Source organism: Aquarana catesbeiana, linkage group LG03 (genome assembly GCF_042186555.1).
Source record: "Aquarana catesbeiana isolate 2022-GZ linkage group LG03, ASM4218655v1, whole genome shotgun sequence".
Lineage (NCBI taxonomy): Eukaryota > Metazoa > Chordata > Amphibia > Anura > Ranidae > Aquarana > Aquarana catesbeiana.
The window spans coordinates 552,147,638-552,167,380 of NC_133326.1; the positions used below are offsets into that span (position 1 = coordinate 552,147,638).

The 19,743-nt window shown below is 44.1% G+C and overlaps 1 protein-coding gene and 1 long non-coding RNA gene across 3 annotated transcripts in view; both read left to right on the top strand.

The window, feature by feature from the left end:
- LOC141132789 (sodium- and chloride-dependent betaine transporter-like) overlaps positions 1-12,113 on the top strand; it is a 100,119-nt gene extending 88,006 nt beyond the window's left edge. For both annotated transcript variants that reach the window (XM_073621651.1, XM_073621652.1), the window contains one exon: positions 10,757-12,113. In XM_073621651.1, the coding sequence (XP_073477752.1) occupies positions 10,757-10,903 (147 nt within the window). In that variant the 3' untranslated portion in view covers positions 10,904-12,113. The remainder of the gene's footprint in view (positions 1-10,756) is intronic.
- A 2,048-nt stretch (positions 12,114-14,161) lies between these two features.
- On the top strand, positions 14,162-18,865 carry LOC141132786 (uncharacterized). The gene is made up of 2 exons (XR_012242966.1): positions 14,162-15,108; positions 15,159-18,865. It is a non-coding gene; the product is annotated as an uncharacterized lncRNA (long non-coding RNA).
- Positions 18,866-19,743: the final 878 nt, after the last annotated feature.

Below are 19,743 nucleotides of genomic sequence, written 5' to 3' on the forward strand. Positions count from 1 at the left end.
TGACAGGGGGGGGGGAATCAGGTATGGTGGTGACATGGGGGGGAGGGGGGGAATCAGGTATGGTGGTGACATGGGGGGGAGGGGGGAATCAGGTATGGTGGTGACATGGGGGGGAGGGGGAATCAGGTATGGTGGTGACGGGGGGGGAAGCAGGTATGGTGGTGACAGGGGGGGAATCAGGTATGGTGGTGACATGGGGGGGAGGGGGGAATCAGGTATGGTGGTGACGGGGGGGGAAGCAGGTATGGTGGTGACATGGGGGGGAGGGGGGAATCAGGTATGGTGGTGACGGGGGGGGAATCAGGTATGGTGGTGACATGGGGGGGAGGAGGGAATCAGGTATGGTGGTGACAGAGGGGGGAAGCAGGTATAGTGGTGACACAGGGGAGAGGGGGGTGCAGGTATGGTGGTGACATGGGGGGACGGGGTGCAAGGGGGAGCCAAGACCCTCAGTGCACTGTCCCCAGCCAGCGGAGCCCCAGTCCTTCCATCAGGGTGTCTGTGACTATGTCCCTGCTCATCGCAAGGGGGGAGCCAGGACCATGATTGCACTGTCCCCAGCCAGCGAGCCCCGCTCCATTCATCAGTGGTGCTCTGGGACACTGTCACACACAGGGCAGAGCAGAGGGTTGGCGGCGGCGGCGACTGAACATTTCCCTGTGTTCAGTGGAGAGGGGGGAGGGATCGCCAATCCCTGTAGCCAATAGGCTTCAGTGTACAATAGAATTTTCTATTTGTACACTGAAGAGAGAAGCCGATTGGCTGCCCCTTGCCCCTGCACTGAACACAAGGGGGAAATACACTCGCAGAGGCGACGGCGGCCATTTTTGTGGCGCCGTTGCCGTTTTTTCACAAAAACATTCCCGATTTTCTCGGGACAAACCCAAAATCCCGTGAAAACAATCGGGACAAGATTAAATCGGGACGAGGGTCCCAAAATTGGGATTGTCCCAGGAAAATCGGGACTGTTGGCAACTATGGGTAAGGCCTGAAGCCTGAGGCCTAGCCACGTGTGTAGAGGCTCAGCCCGAGTAGTTGCCACAGGTGAAGGAGAAGCAGTTGCCACGTGGGACGACCACTCCTGTTACCAGGGGCAAATGAGAAGCAGAGGTCAGAGATAAAGGGGACACAGTCGCCAGTAAGGGACAACTACTCTTGTTATCAGAGGCCAGGTTTGTGAAGTATGAAGATGTACCAGAGCAGCCTTTTTCACTAGCCGGGGACGGTGAAGAAGTGGGGTAAGCTTCAACAAAGTCAAGCTAGGGACCCAGTGTCGGTGATGCTTGCAGGGGATTCAGCGGGTTAGCTGAAGAGCCAAGTCAGGGACCCAGCAGGACAGTGTGGGTGACACTTGGAAGCCACTGCGGGTGGGATCTGAAGGTCGGGTGAGAGGACTGGGAGCTCAGTGAGAAAATCTACAGTAAGAATATGTGAGATGTGAGTGAAGATCTGCAACTGGCAACACTGCGACTTAAGTGTGCGGATCTACATACATTGATGTTGGAGAGTTCATTTGCCATAGGAGACAGCAGCTCTACAAATACAGTGCTGCAACCAGCTTAACCACTTCAGCTCTGGAAGGATTTGCCCCCTTAATGACCGATATGGAACTGTGTCACTTTAACTGACAATTGCGCAGTTGTGCGACGCTGTACCCAAACAAAAGTATAACGATGGCGGCTGGTCGGCAAGTGGTTAAAGGCCCTCAATCTGTATAGCTTTCTGCCTATTTAGTCTCGGAGTCTGCCAATTGCTATTGCATCTGCCAAAGGGTATCCTGACCCTAACCCTCTCTCCACCAGTTCTGTTTAAGAGACAATAAATCTTTTTCTTGCATCCAAAAAGCGACTGGCGCCCATGTTTCTAACTTGCCTTACACCCACCATGCCTAGTAACCCATACTGTGAAGGGATGTCAGCTCTTCCCGACTCTGGGGGTCACCACTAGGCCTGCAGAGGACGGGGTTATGGCTACATTTTATTGACACATCTTGCCACACAACAAAGAGACAGGGTAAGAAGGAAATTTTTAAGTGAAAATTGGCACATAAACCGATTAGCCATAATTTTATGACCACTGACAGGTTAAGTGATTATTTTGTTACTATTGCATCTGAAAGTACATGGGATATATTAGGCAGCAAGTAAACATGTTGCCTTTGAAGTTGAATCATGTGGATGACCGGGTGCGTGTGCATTGCTTACCTGGGGAGGAGATGGCACCAGGATGCAGTATAGGAAGAAGACAAGCCAGCGGAGGCGGTAAAATGTTTTGGACAATGTTCTGTTAGGATACCTACATAGTAAGTCAGGTTGAAAAAAGACACAAGTCCATCTAGTTCAACCAAAAAAAAAAAAAAAAAAAAAACAATCCCATATACACAATCCTATATCCACAGTTGATCCAGAGGAAGGCGAAAAACCCCAGCGCAGGGAAAAAAATTCCTTCCTGATCCCACTAGAGGCAATCGGATTTTCCCTGGATCAACTTTACCTATAAATGTTAGTAAATTTAGGAAATAATCCAGGTCTTTTTTAAAGCAATTTGCTGAGCTTGCCAGAACCACCTCTGGAGGGAGTCTATTCCACATTTTCACAGCTCTTCCTGTGAAGAAACCTTTCCGTATTTGGAGATGAAATCTTTTTTCCTCTAGACGTAAAGAGTGCCCTCTTGTCCTCTGTGATGACCTTAAAGTGAATAACTCAACACCAAGTTCACTATATGGACCACTTATGTGTTTGTCATGTTGATCATTATCCCCCCTTAATCTCCTCTTCTCAAGAGGGAATAGATTCATTTCCTCCAATCTTTTCTCATAGCAGAGTTCCTCCATGCCTCTTATCAGTTTGGTTGCCCTTCTCTGCAATTTCTACAGTTCCCCGATATCCTTTTTGTGAACTGGTGCTCAAAACTGAACTGCATATTCCAGATGAGGTCTTACTAATGATTTGTACAGGGGCAAAATGATATCTCTCTTTCTGGAGTCCATGCCTCTCTTAATACAAGAAAGGACTTTGCTCGCTTTGGAAACCTCAGCTTGGCATTGCATGTTATTATTGAGCTTATGATCTACCAAAACCCCCAGATCCTTCTCCACCACTGATTCCCCCAGTTGTACTCCCCCTAGTATGTATGAAGCATGCATATTCTTAGCCCCCCCAAGTGCATAACTTTACATTTATCAACATTAAATCTCATTTGCCACATAGTCGCCCAATTAGACAGTGCATTGAGGTTGGCTTGTAAATTGGAGACATCCTGTAAGGACGTTATTCTACTGCACTTTTGAAAGTGCATTTTCATTCTACAGGTGCAGTTGCTCCAGAGCTTAGTAAATAAGGGAGAGCTCTACTGACTTCCATTATCCAATAATGTTGCCATCAAAAATGCTGTTTTTTTTTAATTTTTCTTGCATGTGATTGTTTTTTTTTTGTAAAGTGAAGTTTTACCTCATTTCCTAAGCTCTGAAGCAACTGCACTTTCAAAAGTGCACAGACTATTTGCTTTTAGTAAATGAACCCCTTAGTGTCATCTGCAAGGACAGAAATGTTACTTTTAATCCCAGACCCTATATCATTTATAAAGGTATTAAAAATTAAGGGCCCCAACACTGAACCTTGGGGTATACCACTGATAACCTTAGACCATTCAGAGTAAGAATCATTTACCACTACTCTCTGAATTCTGTCTTTTAGCCAGTTTTCTATCCATTTACAAATTGACCAAGCCTGTTGACCTTACCTTACACATGAGCCGTGAGTGGGGAACTGTGTCAAACGCTTTTGCAAAATCCAGGTATACCACGTCCACCGCCACCCCTTTGTCCAAGGTTTTACTTACCTCCTCTTACAAAGAAATTAGGTTTGTTTGACAACTTCTGTATTTCTTAAATCTATGCTGTCTGTTGCTTAAAATATTTTTTTCCAGCAAGAACACGTCTATGTGGTTATTTATTAAACTCTCCAGTATCTTCCCGACTATAGAAGTTAAACTAACAGGTCTATAGTTGGCAAAGACTTTAATCCCTTTTTAAATATGGGCACCACAATGGCCCTGCGCCAATCCAGTGGTACCATTCCAGTTATAAACCAGTCCCTAAATATTAGAAACAATGGCCTTGAAATGACAGAGCTTAATTCTTTTAGAATCCGTGGGTGGATGCCATCTGGTCCAGGTGCTTTATCCACCTTTATTCTGTCTAAATATTTCTGGACAATATCACTTTTGAGCCATTGTGGATCATTTATGGCTGTGTCACTACCACCCCCACCACTACTTGGTTTTGCCATTGATGTGTATGTTACTTTAACACCTACCTAAACATCACTGCTGACCAAGTACACCCCTTTATGGAAACAGTATTCCCTGATGGCAGTGGCCTCTTTCAGCAGGATAATGCACCTGATACACAGCAAAAATTGTTCAAAAATAGTTTGAGAGACACAAGTTTGAGGTGTTGACATGGGCTCTAAATTCTCCAGATCTCAATCCAATCAAACATCAGTGGAATGTGCTGGAAAACAAACAATCCAATCAACTTACAGGACCTAAAGGATCTACTACTGATGGCTTGGTGCCAGATACCGAAGCAAACCTTCAGAGGTCTAATGGAGTTCATGACATGATGGGTTAGGGCTGTTTTGGCAACAAAAGGGGCTGTTTTAGCAGTCAAAGGGAGACCTACTCAATGTAGCACACTCCAGGTAGGAGCCGCTGGTGAACTGGTATCCCTCACCCTGCACAGCCAGGCACACCGAATGTTCACCGGCTCCCAGAGTCAAGAAACTGTGCAGTAGTGGCGGCTGGTGGGTTTTTCTTTTGGGGGGTGGCAAACAACCACCCCCCTGGGCGGCCGGCGACGCAGCACTACTACCACCTCCCTCCCCCCAGCGGCGCGGCACTACCACCGCCCACGGGCGGCTGGCACTCCAGCACTTACCCGATCTATGTGACGGCTGTGGGGTCCTCCAGCACAGTCCTTGCGGGCGGCGGGGTGCAGGCAGCGGCTCCGGTGTCTGCTCCTCCACCGGCTTCCTCCGCTGTGTGTCTCCTCTCTCTTCCGCCTAAGCGCTAGGCATCCAATAGGACCTGCCTCCCGATTGGTGGGGAGGAATTTTAGTGTGAAAATAGTGGAAATTAATTTGCTATCGTCACACAACTGGGTGGACTCTGAGCGCAATGCTCTGCACTCCGAGCCCACCCTTTTTTTGAAGCCTATTAGAGCCTCTGGCTCTAATCAGGTGCTTCGAAAAAACACACCCCGCATTGGAATCCATAGTCCGGAGCCCTGATATGTAGATCAGGGGGTCAGACGCATGGATAGGCGGGGCAGTGCCCATGCGCCCTCTATGGATGGGCCACCACTGCTGTCCAATGCTTGCTTTTCTATTTTTATTGAGGGTATAAAACTTGGATAGGGAATAGGGTTATATAGGATGCCCACTTGACTTTAGAGAACTCTTCAGGGACAACTTTTCTATATACAGTGGGGCAAAAAAGTATTTAGTCAGCCACCAATTGTGCAAGTTCTCCCACTTAAAAAGATGAGAGAGGCCTGTAATTGTCATCATAGGTATACCTCAACTATGAGAGACAAAATGTGGAAACAAATCCAGACAATCACACTGTCTGATTTGGAAAGAATTTATTTGCAAATTATGGTGGAAAATAAGTATTTTGTCAATATCATAAGTTCATCTCAATACTTTGTTATATATCCTTTGTTGGCAATGACAGAGGTCAAAAGTTTTCTGTAAGTCTTCACAAGGTTGTCACACACTGTTGCTGGTATGTCGGCCCATTCCTCCATGCAGATCTCCTCTAGAGAAGTGATGTTTTGGGACTGTCGCTGAGCAATACGGACTTTCAACTCCCTCCAAAGGTTTTCTATGGGGTTGAGATCTGGAGACTGGCAAGGCCACTATAGAACCTTGAAATGCTTCTTACGAAGCCACTCCTTTGTTGCACGGGCAGTGTTTTGGGATCATTGTCATGCTGAAAGACCCAGCCATGTTTCATCTTCAATGCCCTTGCTGATGGGAGGAGGTTTGCACTCAAAATCGTCCTGTTCCCTTTGCAGAGAAACAGCCCCAAAGCATGATGTTGCCACTTCCATGCTTCACATTAGGTTTGGTGTTCTTTGGTTGCAACTCAGCATTCTCTCTCCTGCAAACACGACGAGTTGTGTTTCTACCAAACAGTTCTACTTTGGTTTCATCTGATCATATGACATTCTCCCAGTTCTCTTCTGGATCATCCAAATGCTCTCTAGCAAACCTCAGACAGGCCCAGACATGTACTGGCTTAAGCAGGGGGACACGTCTGGCATTGCAGAATCTGAGTCCCTGGCGGCGTAGTGAGTTACTGATGGTAGCCTTTGTTACGTTGGTCCCAGCTCTCTGCAGGTCATTCACTAGGTCCCCCCATGTGGTTCTGAGATTTTTGCTCACCGTTCTTGTGATCATTTTGACCCCACGGAGTGCGATCTTGCGTGGAGCCCCAAATCGAGGGAGATTATCAGTGGTCTTGTATGTCTTCCATTTTCTAATTATTGCTCCCACAGTTGATTTCTTCACACCAAGCTGCTTGCCTATTGCAGATTCAGTCTTCCCAGCCTGGTGCAGGTCTACAGTTTTGTTTCTGGTGTCCTTCGACAGCTCTTTGGTCTTCACCATAGTGGAGTTTGGAGTGTGACTGTTTGAGGTTGTGGACAGGTGTCTTTTATACTGATAACAAGTTCAAACAGGTGCCATTAATACAGGTAATGAGTGGAGGACAGAGGAGCCTCTTAAAGAAGATACAGGTCTATGAGAGCCAGAAATCTTGCTTGTTTGTAGGTGACCAAATACTTATTTTCCACCATAATTTGCAAATAAATTATTTAAAAAATCAGACAATGTGATTGTCTGGATTTGTTTCCACATTTTGTCTCTCATAGTTTAGATATACCTAAGACAGGGGTGTCCAAACTTTTTTCAAAGATGGCCAGATTTGATGAAGTGAACATGTGTGAGGGCCGACCATTTTGCCTGACATTCTTTGAACCATTAAAATTCGGTCTAAGTGTGTTCGTTCGAGCACTAATACACTGCCCAACAAGAATTCTCTTGCCTTTGTCGTGCTCGTTCCCGACACACAGACGAATGCACTGCTCTTTAGGGGTACCGTTAATTCTCAGTGCAATTAAAAAAAAAAAAGGTCGGGGACTTCTTTCCCTGCATTTTTGTGGGTAGGGAAGCCCATTGAAATGAATGGGCTGCCCTACACGTAGCACGCAGCCACACAGATGTGAACCAAGGGCTTGTTCACATGTCAGGTTGGAGGGGCCGTAAAACCACATGGTTAAGCTGTTTTTACCACGCCCAACTTCTCCCCCTTTAGCTGCAGAGGGAGCAGCTGGGGGTGTACACATGCTGTGGCTGCAGCTGGAGGTATACCCAGGCTGAATGGGGCTGCACTGCAACTACCCCACAACTGTGTGCATTGCACGGTTGCGGTATAGTGATGCTGCATTTACGGGCTTAAAACAGGTGGTGAGGAGGCAACATAATGCCTCTTTACCACCTGTCAAATGCCTCTGAAAAGCAATCTGTGCATGGATTGCTTTTCAGAGGAGCAGCAATCCTGGCTGCTATCACAAACAAGCCCTACAAAAGCAGTTCTGATGGTACAGGAATTGGGGGGGGGGGCAGATTCAAAGTAACATACACGCATACATACACACAGACACATGCACACACATGCAGACACATGCAGACACATACACACACATACAGACAAATGCACACACATACAGACACATACATACACATACATACAGACATACATACAGACACATGCACACGCACAGACATACAGACATACATACAGACACATGCACACACATACAGGCACATGCATACACATACATACAGGCATACATACAGACACACACACACATACAGACACATGCACACACACACATACAGACACATGCACACACATACAGACACATGCACACACATACAGACACATGCACACACACACATACAGACACATGCACACACACACACACATACAGACACATGCACACACACATACAGACACATGCACACACACACACAGACACATGCACACACACATATACAGACACATGCACACATCCACACAGACACACATGCACAGACACATGAATAAAGCCCTTTTAAAACAAATCTAGCTTCAATCACAGTACTGTACCTTTCCAGGGTCCTCATTCAGCCGGGTACTGCACTGTAGGGGGAAGCAGAGAGCACAGCATACTCCCCTGCACTTTACTTTCACTTTTGAGGCTGATGGAGCTTCTCACAGTGCCGATGTACAGTTCGGCAGGGGATCGGGCTCATCTGACAGCCCTGATCCCGTGGCACACTGGCTGAGAAAGGCTGGTTTAGATAACCAGGCGGGGCCGTTCAAAACCGGACCGCGGGCTGCGATTGGCCCGCGGGCCAGACTTTGGACATGCCTGACCTAAGATGACAATTACAGGCCTCTCTCATCTTTTTAAGTGGGAGAACTTGCACAATTGGTGGCTGACTAAATACTTTTTTTTCCCCACTGTACAGTCTATATACAATCCTCTGCTTCCTCCAGCACACTTGCTTGCAGAAATCCTAGCTGGCACACTGATAGTTAATCCGACAAAAAGGCAACAGTCAGGTTTTGAAGCAAAAGCCTTTTACAGGCGGGGACCCCGAGCCCCTTGGGTTGTGTAGCAAAATGCAGTGTCCAGCTTACATCCCTGTGGCTACTGATCCCAGCACCACCTTTTCAGGCACTGCCAGCCCATCTGGCTGCAGCTGCCCCTTTCACTAATCCACCTGGCTACTTCTCCACAGCCCTTCCAGACTGCAAGCTCACCAGCCCACCTGGCTGACTTCTCCTGGAGATCTCCTGGACATGCTGACTCTCTCTCTCTGCTGTCCTCACACCTGGTCTTGTGCATCCAGGACAGGATTCCTCCGTCTGTTGTAGAGAATCCCTCCAGCACCCCAGCCGCAGGCCCAAGGTCACCCCCCCAGACTAGGGGGTACCCTCAAGGGCCACCGGGAGCCTCCTCAGCACTCCATCTCCATCTTCCACCCAACTGCCCCTGCTGGCACGACCCCAGAGTATTTAAGAGGTGCCTGTCCCCTGCCAGCCCACTTGCTGGGGATTGACTGGGGCCATCCTCAATACTCCAAGCAGCTCCTCCTAACCTCCCACCAATTCTTCTGGAAGCTTCTCCAAGGTTCCAGCAAGTAGGAGGAAGTACCAGAAGTGCTGCTTGATGAGTCATCCAGCCTTCCTGAGTCACTCATCCCTGACCCAGATTTAACCCAGGCCTGGCTCTCAGCCAGGCCAAATTTACCTACACTACAGCTCTAAAAAAATCTATCTACCTAACACACTAAGCTAGAGGGTGCCACGTCAATATCAGGTGGATGGTCATAAAGTTATGGATGGCTGATTGGCGTATATTAATATGTTAATAATAAATAATCATGTCATAATTAGTGGTGATAAATAGCATGAATTCAGAATGGTCTGCAGTTCTGGAGTGAGCAGGGTACCACAAGGCTCTGTCCTGGGACCAATTCTGTTTACTTTATTCTTAAACGATATAGATGTTGGAATAAATAGTCAGTGTATGGTGATGATGCCTAGCTAAGCAGGGTAATAGTTTTAAAGCAGGATGTAATGCACTTAGGAGCTAAAAATATGAACCCAAGATACTTGCTAGGGGGAGAATCTTTGGGGGGATCCAGGATGGAAAAGGATCTGGGGGTCTTACTAGATCACAGGTTCAGCAATAGCGTGTAATGCCAACCTGCAGCAAGCAAAGCCAACAGGATATTAGCATGTGATGAAAAAGGTATTTACTCAAGAGATAAGACTATAATTCAACCACTTACAAAGCTGTCCAGTTCTGGTTACACCAGTCCTTTAGGAAGGGTGTGCTGGAACTATAGAGAGTCCAGAGAAGGGCAACAAAGCTAATAAGGGGACTGGAGGACCTGAGTTAGGAGGAACAATTACAAACATTAAACTTATTCTCCCTGGAGAAGAGATGCTTAAGAGGTGATGTGATAGCGATATACAAATACCTCAATGGAGATTCTAGGAGAAAATGATTCAGTCTCAGGTCACTTAGGAGGACACATGGCCACTCAATGAAGTTGGACAAGAATCGGTTTAACCTAAACTGCATAAGGGCATCTTTACTGTCAGGGCTTAAATTCAGGTTAAGGAACTTCCTTCCACATTTGGTGTTGTCAGCGAGGAGTGTTGATAATTTTAAAAAAGCGCTTAGATGGGCATCTTAGCAAACGCAATATACAGGGATATGGGAAATGGTAGTGACATAAACACACGCACACATATAGGTTGAACTGGGTGGACTGATGTCTTTATTCAGCCGTATCAACAATGTAGCTATAATTAACCATGCATTTATTTCATAAACCTTATGAAGATCACACAACATATCAGACTCCCTGGATCTGATAATGTTTTTAATGTGCTCTTAATGTATACAATAGAATATTTTTTTATATAGTCTCAGCTTGTGAACTTTAATGTTACAGTATTAGTGTTTTTGATTATGGTTGATTTTTGCTTCATGTTTGCTTATATAAACATACATTATAACTAATATAGCCTTTTTGACTGGGTTGAGCTACAAAACGCAGTTTTGTGTGAGTTAATTTTTCTTTTACGAGGGATAGATGTGTAAAATATATGTTCTGTCTCCTGCCAGAGGCTGAAGCAGCTGGTGACCCCTCATGCTGACCTTCCTCAGCCAAAGAAGTATTTGTCAGACTGCGACAGCACTAGGAAATGCGGAGCATTGAGCATGGAAGTCAAGGATGGACTGATTGCTCCTGACAAAGAGACACGGTTCTGATGCAGGAAGAAAAATCCAGTACAGTAATCCAGGGACCGGTTAAGAAGAAGGACTTTACTGCCCAGTCTATACATGGACTTCTAACAGAACCTACAACTCAAACATTTTACTTGTCTCATCCTTTCCCATGCTTTTGTATGTGGGCTGTGTCCCTAAAGGGGGTCCCAGTCTAAAGCCTGGGTTCACCAAATTATCACATATAACTAACCTTCTGTGGGGGTTTAGCAGCCCTGTTTGTTGATGGAAAAGTGGTGGTCCCAGATACATTTGATACTTTTTTGATACCTTTTTTAAAAAAATGTGTAGACCATCCAGTTGGTCTCCAGTTCTAGACCGTGTTGTTCACTGTCCGATCTAGTGGGGCCTATACAGTGTCAGTTTGGTCATGCAGTTTTATTAGTTTGATTGAGTTGAACGTGAGATGTAGGTACAATCATAAAAAAGTGGCTAGGTCATCAGATGCCTCTTTGGAAAAGTTGAATGATGTTGTAATAATCAAAGAGCAATGTCTTTCTCCATTTTAATATTATATACAGCTGTTTGAGTGCTAATCATGCCCATTTTGATGGGGCCGAATGGTACCATCAAAGGATCTTTTGTATACAACAAGCACTCAAATTCAGTCTAATCTTGGGACTATCTGTGGGCCAGTTGTGTGAAATAACCAAAAGCAAGAAACAGTTGTATTCCATGTAAACTTTATTGGATTGTAGAATAGTTCTTATCCATTACCCTGTTTTTTCACCACGCCAATATTTTTTCACTTCCAGTAGATCTTGGACTTAACAGCACATAAAGTATATTGAATTCTGATGGATTTCTGTTACAAATATTTGGCTACCACCAGAAGGCAGTGTGGTGGCATTCCTCCAGCGTGCCCAGTGCCAGTGCTTTGTGTATAACCAGGTGACCAACCCAGAGATATTAGATGTTATAGTAAATAGAAAGTCACATGGTTTTCTGGCAGTCCCTGGAAAAGCTATATTACTAGGTTTTATATTGACTTCATAAATAGGAGTGACTAGTTTCCTAATTGTTTTTTTTTCTTTGTATTATTTTTTTGTATGCTGCTAGTGATTACTCCTTATTGTGAGATCTACTTTGCATCACAATTCTATCACTTCAGTGCATTGTAAGGAGTAGGTAGGTGTAACATTCAAGTGTATATAAAGACAAAACTTTTTATTTTTTTTAGTTTTGGATGGAGTGAGGAAGAGCCTGTATCCCCACTGGTGAGATTCATCCTCTCTATTTGTCCTGGTTATCAATGTCTCCAGTACAAAAAGTGATGGTAAATCCATAATTTTAGGGCTAATTAAAATATTGGCAGAGGTTAATGTGCATGTGTTAACACGTATTACGTTGCCTGATTCTTTTTTTCTTGTGCAACATACTGCAGTGTGCTATTTTACCTTGTAGCATTTTACAACACAGGTGCATTACCTTAATGCATTAGGGTGCCATTCAAAAGTGAATGGCACCACAACGCAGTAAGGCAATTTGTTGCCATGAGGGTTATTTACTAAAGGCAAATCCGGTTTGCACTACAAGTGCAAACTACAAGTGCAAAGTGCACTTGAAATTGCACTGAAAATGCACTTGGAAGTGCAGTAGCTGTAGATCCGAGGTGGACATGCAAGGACAATAAAAAACAGCATTTTAGCTTGCACATGATTGGATGATAAAATCATCAGAGCTTCCCCTCATTTCAGATCTTGCCCTCAGATTTACAGCGACTGCACTTCCAAGTGCACTTTCAGTGCAATTTCAAGTGCACTTTGCACTTGTAGTTTGCACTTGTAGTGCAAAGTGGATTTGCCTTTTGTAAATAACTCCCCATGTGTTTCAAAAAAGTGCACATTACTCAGACACAATGGGGTTGATTTACTAAAGGCAAATCCACTTTGCACTAGTGCACTTGAAAGTGCAGTCGCTGTAGATCTAAGGGGGACATGCAAGGAAAATTTAAAAAACAGCATTTTTGCTTGTACATGATTAGAAAATAAAATCAGCAGAGCTTCCCCTCATTTCAGATCTTCCCCTCAGATCTACAGTGACTGCACTTCCAAGTGCACTTGTAGTGCAAAGTGGATTTGCCCTTAGTAAATCAACCCCAATGTGTGAATGAGCCCTTAGAGTTTTCACAAGAACAAGAGGTAGGGGGAAATCTTTAAAGCCTTGTTCACAGGTGACATACCAATGCGTACACTCATCTAGGGCCATGTTTACCTGCATGAGGACCCAGTAGTGCTCCTTGCAGGCAGTTTAATTGTTGACAATTGGGATGCAGTGGCTGCTCGGACACAGACACATCTCCCAATCTGACATACGTGTGGATGCACGGCCCTGAATGCACACTGTCTGCTTTGGGGGCCAAGCACCCACATGGATGTCAGATTTGGAGCAGTGTCTATGTCTGTCGAGCAGCTGCATCCCAATTAACATCAATGGGATTGCCTGCATGGGGGGATGCATGGAACACTAATGCACCCCTGTATGCGTAAACACAGCCCTCCATGGGAATACGCTTTAGTGCGCTCTGTGTGATTAAGGCCTAAATGGGGACACCTGTTTCAGTGTTAACTGTGTAAAAACTGAGTGAATTTGAGAACTGGGTGACAAGAAATCAAAATTCGGTACCACATCCCATTCGTATATGAATAAAGAAAGAAGGGGCAGGCAGGTCTTTTAAGGTACCAAGATGTAGAATGAACAATCGGTTTGAAAAAACATAAATTTTATTTACACAATTTTTTAAAATCGCAGTAAGCATTTACAAGAGTCACGTATTAATTCTTTAAACATATACAGCCACTTCTTACTCTAAAATGTTTCGCTCAGAGGAGCTTCTTCAGGAGTTTTTGGAAGTGTCCCATGAAGTATTATATACTATAAAGAAAACAACAGTTGTAAATGGATATGCCTAAAAATTGCCATAAGTAAAATCGCATGGCATGTCAATAGGACATACCCATATATGTTTTTATCATACATTTTATAGAGTACATTTTATACAATGTATAAAATGTACTCTATAAAATGTATGATTTTTCTCTATAAAACATATATGGGTATGTCCTATTGACATGCCATGCGATTTTACTTATGGCAATTTTTAAGCATATCCATTTACAACTGTTGTTTTCTTTATAGTATATATTACTTCATTACTTCCAAAAACTCTTGAAGAAGCTCCTCTGAGTGAAACATATAGAGTAAGAAGTGGCTGTATATGTTTAAAGAATTAATACATGACTCTTGTAAATGCTTACTGCGATTTTAAAGAATTTTTTAAATAAATGTTATATTTTTTCGAATTGATTGCTCATTCTACAACTTGGTACCTTAAAAGTCCCGCCTGCCCCTTCTTTCTGTATGTGTAAAAAGGGAAATACCCTAAGTGGGACAGCAAGTAAAAGCAGGGCTGGGTCAAAGGATAGGCAGAAGAGGGGAGATTTTCCAGACAGGACGAAGACAACCAGATTTGGTCTAAACTAAAATAAAGGGTTTTGGCTTTCTATTCACTTTCATGGTATCAGTTTTATGAAATGGGTATAGGGAGAAGTTGAACCTTACTAAGGCTTTCCTATACAATGAATCAACAGCATTGCAATGACTTTCCCAGACTTAGCTCTATTTTAACAGGAGACTTGTTCACACCAGCAGCCGTTGCACAGTGCACTCCCAACACAAGAACAAGGCAATTAACTGTATGTCCTACGGCTTTAGTTCACACCAATGCACTGAAATGTGTTTTAACAACGCATTGCAGCGTAGAATCACAGCGCACACCAGTGCACAATAACATGCGCTGTGTGATGTGAACAAGCTCTCATTCGAAAGGTTTGACCTCAGCCTGTTTATTCTAATGTTGCAATCATTTTTTTGAATTCCAGTCAAAACCTTTGTCTTTGGTCTTGGATCAACATGAGAAGTGAAAATAGTTCTCTCAAGTTTTCTTTGTTGTCTGTGACCCAGTTGAGAGATGTGGCTAGCACTCTGATCCACTCCCAGCTGAAGGAAATGTTTAAGTTTAGAACAATATGGTCCTGTAATTCTACTAATCTACTGCGAAGACATCACTTCTTGTACTCAAAAGGCCAGTTTCACATGGGCTTCATCTTGTATAAAGCAGTACGAACAGTAGGCTTTTATAAAAATTTCTGCAAGCTTCAAGTAGCTTTCTCTAAACTTTTAAAGTTGTTGTAAAGGCTGAAGGTTTTTTTACCTGCATGCATTCTATGTATGCATGCAGGTAAAAAAACCTTCAGTGTGCAGCTCCCCACTCAGCCCCCATTAATACTTACCCGAGCCCAATCCTGATCCAGTGATGTGCACAAGAGCAGCGGCTCTTCCGTGTCTCTCTTGGCTGAGACACAGCAACTGGAGCCAATGTCAATCACAGCCAGTGAGGAGGGAGCAGTGGAAGGGGCAGAGCGGCACTTTGTGAGTCTTATGGGCACACAGAGACAGCTTGGGTGCGAGCATGCCCAAGTTCCCCCATAGCAAGCAGCTTGCTCTAGAGGTACTCTGCAGCAAGGTGCGCCGGCGAGGGACTCTAGAAGAGGAGGATTGGGGCTGCTCTGTGCAAAACTATTGCACAAAGCAAATGAGTATAACATGTTTGTTCTTTTTTTTTTTAAAGCTGGACATTTAGTATGACTTTAAAGCACGCTTTAGCTCCTATTTGGAAATATTATACACAGATCTTAATGGGATGTTGAGTGTCACTTTAAGCAAGCTGCTAGCAGGCTTCAGCAAGCTTTCAATAAGCTTTAAGTAAACAAGCAGCCAGAGAGGCTTCAGTACCAAAGTGGCAATCAGCACTCCCATTAAGATTGGTACTTTAAAAGCTTCAACAAAGCTTGCTGAAATGCTCTGCAAATGCTTTGTAAAAGATTGCTATTCTTATAAAAGCTAAAACATTTGTGAAACAGGCCTTAGAGCAAGACTAATGCCATGTACACACGGGCAGACTTTTCGGCAACAAAAGTCCGACAGTCTTTCCAACGGACTTTCGAAAGAACAGACTTGCCTACACACGATCACACCAAAGTCCGACGGATTCGTACGTGATGACGTACGACCAGGCTAAAATAAGGAAGTTCATAGCCAGTAGCCAATAGTTGCCCTAGCGTCGGTTTTCGTCCGTCGGACTAGCATACAGACAAGCGGATTTTTCGATAGGAACTGGGTCCGGTGGAGTTTCGACGTAAAGATTTGAAACATGTTCCAAATCTAAAGTCCATCAGATTTTCGACAGAAACAGTCCGCTGAAGCCCACACACGGTCGGATTGTCCGCCGGATTCGGTCCGTCGGACTAGTCCGGTCGCAAAGTCCGCTCGTGTGTACAGGGCATAAAACTGAGGAGAGCATTTGTCAGGGGCAAAGGAAATGACCTAAATTACAAGAAATAGCCAGCATACTGCACAAGTATATCAAAAATTGATTGGGATCAAAATGCAAAAATGGTCACAAAAATACTAAAACACTGGCATTTAGAGGCCACAGAGGACCCCTTTCTCCATGTGATATCAAGGTGTGTGCTTGCTAATGCCTGTACTGACAATGATAAACCCATATACAGCAAAAAATGATTGGGTACTAACCTGAAAAACCTACTGATTGCTGTGGTTTCTTCAGACTCCTAAACTAGAATGACAAACACATTGTCAGCGCTTTGTGGCATGATTTTCAGAAACAGCAATAATAACCTGACATAGGTCCTCCCAACCCTTCTCCATTTTACTGAAAAAAGTCTTTTGTTGCAGTCTATTCCCCAATGGACAGATTTTTCCTCTTGACAAGAAATTAGAGAAAATTTCCCCAATGGGGTCACAGACCAAAAATAAAAGAAAATCCCACACCATCCAAGGCAAAAAAAAATGGTTTTATTGAGCTTTAAATCTGAACTCTGAGATAAATAAATATTATCTAAATACAAGAGCCTTGTGTATTGTACATTAAAGGAGAAGTATAGGCAAAGCTATTTTGGCTGTGCTTCACCTACAGATCACAGGAGTGCACTTCGTTCTGCACTCCTGTGACCCATTACCAGCCGACAACGGGCTAAAGCTCACTGTTGGCTCACGTCACTTCAGCCAGTCCAGGCACAGGAAATATCCTGACCATATGGTCGGGATCCACCCACATGCCTGGACCGACAGCTGGCTCAGCCTCTCAGCATGCCACTGAGAGTCTGAGCCAGCCCCTCCCGCCCCCTCCTCAGCCCAGTGCTCCAATGGGCGTTGGAAAGCCAGTGACTGTTAGTCACCTCTCTACTCAAAGGGGGGGAATCTGAGTGATCAGCAATGTTTGATCGCACAGTCCTCGGGGTAGAGCCGGTGGGGACAGCTGCAGCTGGGATCGGTGCTGCAGCCATTTAGGTGAGTATTTTTTTTTTTTGTGGGGAGATTTTTCATACTTCTCTTTTAAAATCTTTGTGTGCTTTGTGTATTTCTTCCAGATCTGTACAATAATCCAGTGTGAGACTTTCCTCTGTTCCGGATTCCTGTAATAAATACCAGTCCAAGCTTCTCTCTCTGCTTGTGCAGAGTGGCTGGTCTTTTACAGGCTATGTACAGCACAGTGATGTGGCCACTGCTACTTTTGCACTGTAATATCTGGGTTTGCAGAGACATTTCATGCACATACAGTGGATTATATCCTTTATGGATATTGAGGAACATATTTGAATTAAAGTTTTTTTGTGCCTGGAGTTCAGCTTTAAAGCATATCTACCAGATTTAACTAATATCAACAAATTCTGTCCCCACATTTAAAAAATGGCTCATTGTTAAGAAAATAATTAACACTTACATATTTGGCAGAGCTACATTGGCTGAACAATTTTCAGTATCCAACATTTCAGAGTCTTTTCGATGCTTGCGTCCCCTGCTGTGTGTTGTGGTTCCACCCACCAGCTGCTTCTATAAGGGAAGTCCTTTATTTTGTAATGTGCCGAAAAAGTCACTCTAAAACAACTTAGTCATCACCCCAAACATTTGGCCAAAGCAGTTCCCTGCAAAGATGACACAGTATATGGACCTCTTTGGCACAAGGTGTCTCCTAATGCCCTTCAGTTTCAGCGCTGCTGTCTCCTTTTAGAATCTTCATCATTTGACGCTTCCAGGAGTGATAGATGCCTGTGCCCCCTGCTTCATCAACACAGGGTTCAGCAGTGATGTAGGGGGATGGAACCACAGCGTACGGCAGGGGACACAGGTATGCAAAACTCCCAGAAATATTGAATGACAAAGGGTTTGTTCACATGTGTGGCTATACTTTGGCCCCCTTCCCCCCAAAAAAAGCAATCTGATCACTTTTCAGAGAGCGTTTGACAGGTGGTGAGGAGGTGATATGTTGCTTACGCATCTTCTGCTTTAACCCTCAAAATGCCGATCCATCACATGGCAATTGCATGCATGCATCGCATGCATGGACCAATTCACTTGAATGTGTCATATTCAGCTGCAGTACTGCCTGCCGAAATCGACACACCGTAACATTTTTGCCACCACTGCAAAGCATCACTGCCACAGCATATGTACAGCCCCGAACGGGTGCATGCCTTCGTTTAGGTAGAGGGTTGTGGGTCGGTAAAAATCATAACTCAACTGTCTGTTTCTACTGCCCCCATGTGAATGGAGGGTAGTAGGAAACATGGGGATATGTATCTTCTTTTGCAGCATACTTCTTTTGCCAAGTGTTTAGATGAGGTTGCTTTAAAGAAAAAAGAAAAGAAAAAGATTTAGAGCCCCCATACAATCATAACTGCATAAAGAGCAGCTCTCCCCCTTGCCTGGCATTCTCTTTTTTGGCACTGTATGTGTACTCCATTGCCTATTTTGCCGTGCCTTTGAGCAGGCCCTGAAAAGGATGCCTATGCCACAATACGCAGATTGTAGACTTTGACAGTAGTAGACCCTGGGAAATATTAAAAAATATATATATATGTATAATTTTTTTTTCTTCTGTGTTTTTATTTCTCTTACACATGGGTAGCTCAGATCATCTTAACTCGTCATGACAGCTGCACTCGAACATTTGTCAAGATGGCTTCTACCCTGCCAGAAAATCGGCGTGTGACCTGTGAAAATCTTTTTGTGCTAATAGCACTTTGTCTCAAACCCTCAGCTATCTTCTATAAATAATATATTTTAACTGAGCTGGGTTCGGCAGTCAGGAAAAACACAGAATTAAGTGGAGATCTTGCAGGAAGAACTGGCAGGCAACAGAGTTCCATCATTACTAAACACGAATCGAAAGGCTGATACATGGGTGGAATACCGAGATGGGAAATGTTTCTGCTGCCGAAAAAGATTTGCAAAGTAGTTACATAGATAGGCTTTAAAAAAAGGCATGTCCATTCTATCGATCAATCAATACAGATGAAAATATATGAACTTGCATTAAAAAAATATTCTCCAGTTTGCATGACTAAGGCATCACAGATGTCATCTGCACCCACATAAAAAATAACCGCTAATCTACCCCGACCCTTTTATCTCAACTAAATTGCAATAACCACCATGACATCATTTTGGAGTAAAATTGGTCATAGCAGCCATTTATTAACCAATAACCAAACATAACAAACATTCCTTAAAACAGGAACAAAAATAATAATGAAATGAAAAATAATAATAATAATAAACAGGAACAATAACAATAAACATAAGGTTGTCAATCTTTGGAGGCCCCAAGTATCCACTTTTGTATTTGCATAACTACTTACATGGTCCCCAGCCGCACCACGCCAACTCCGGGACAACCCCAACGCTCTGCAGATACCTCTCAGTTTAACTTACCAGTTAACCCACCATTAACTGGCATTTCA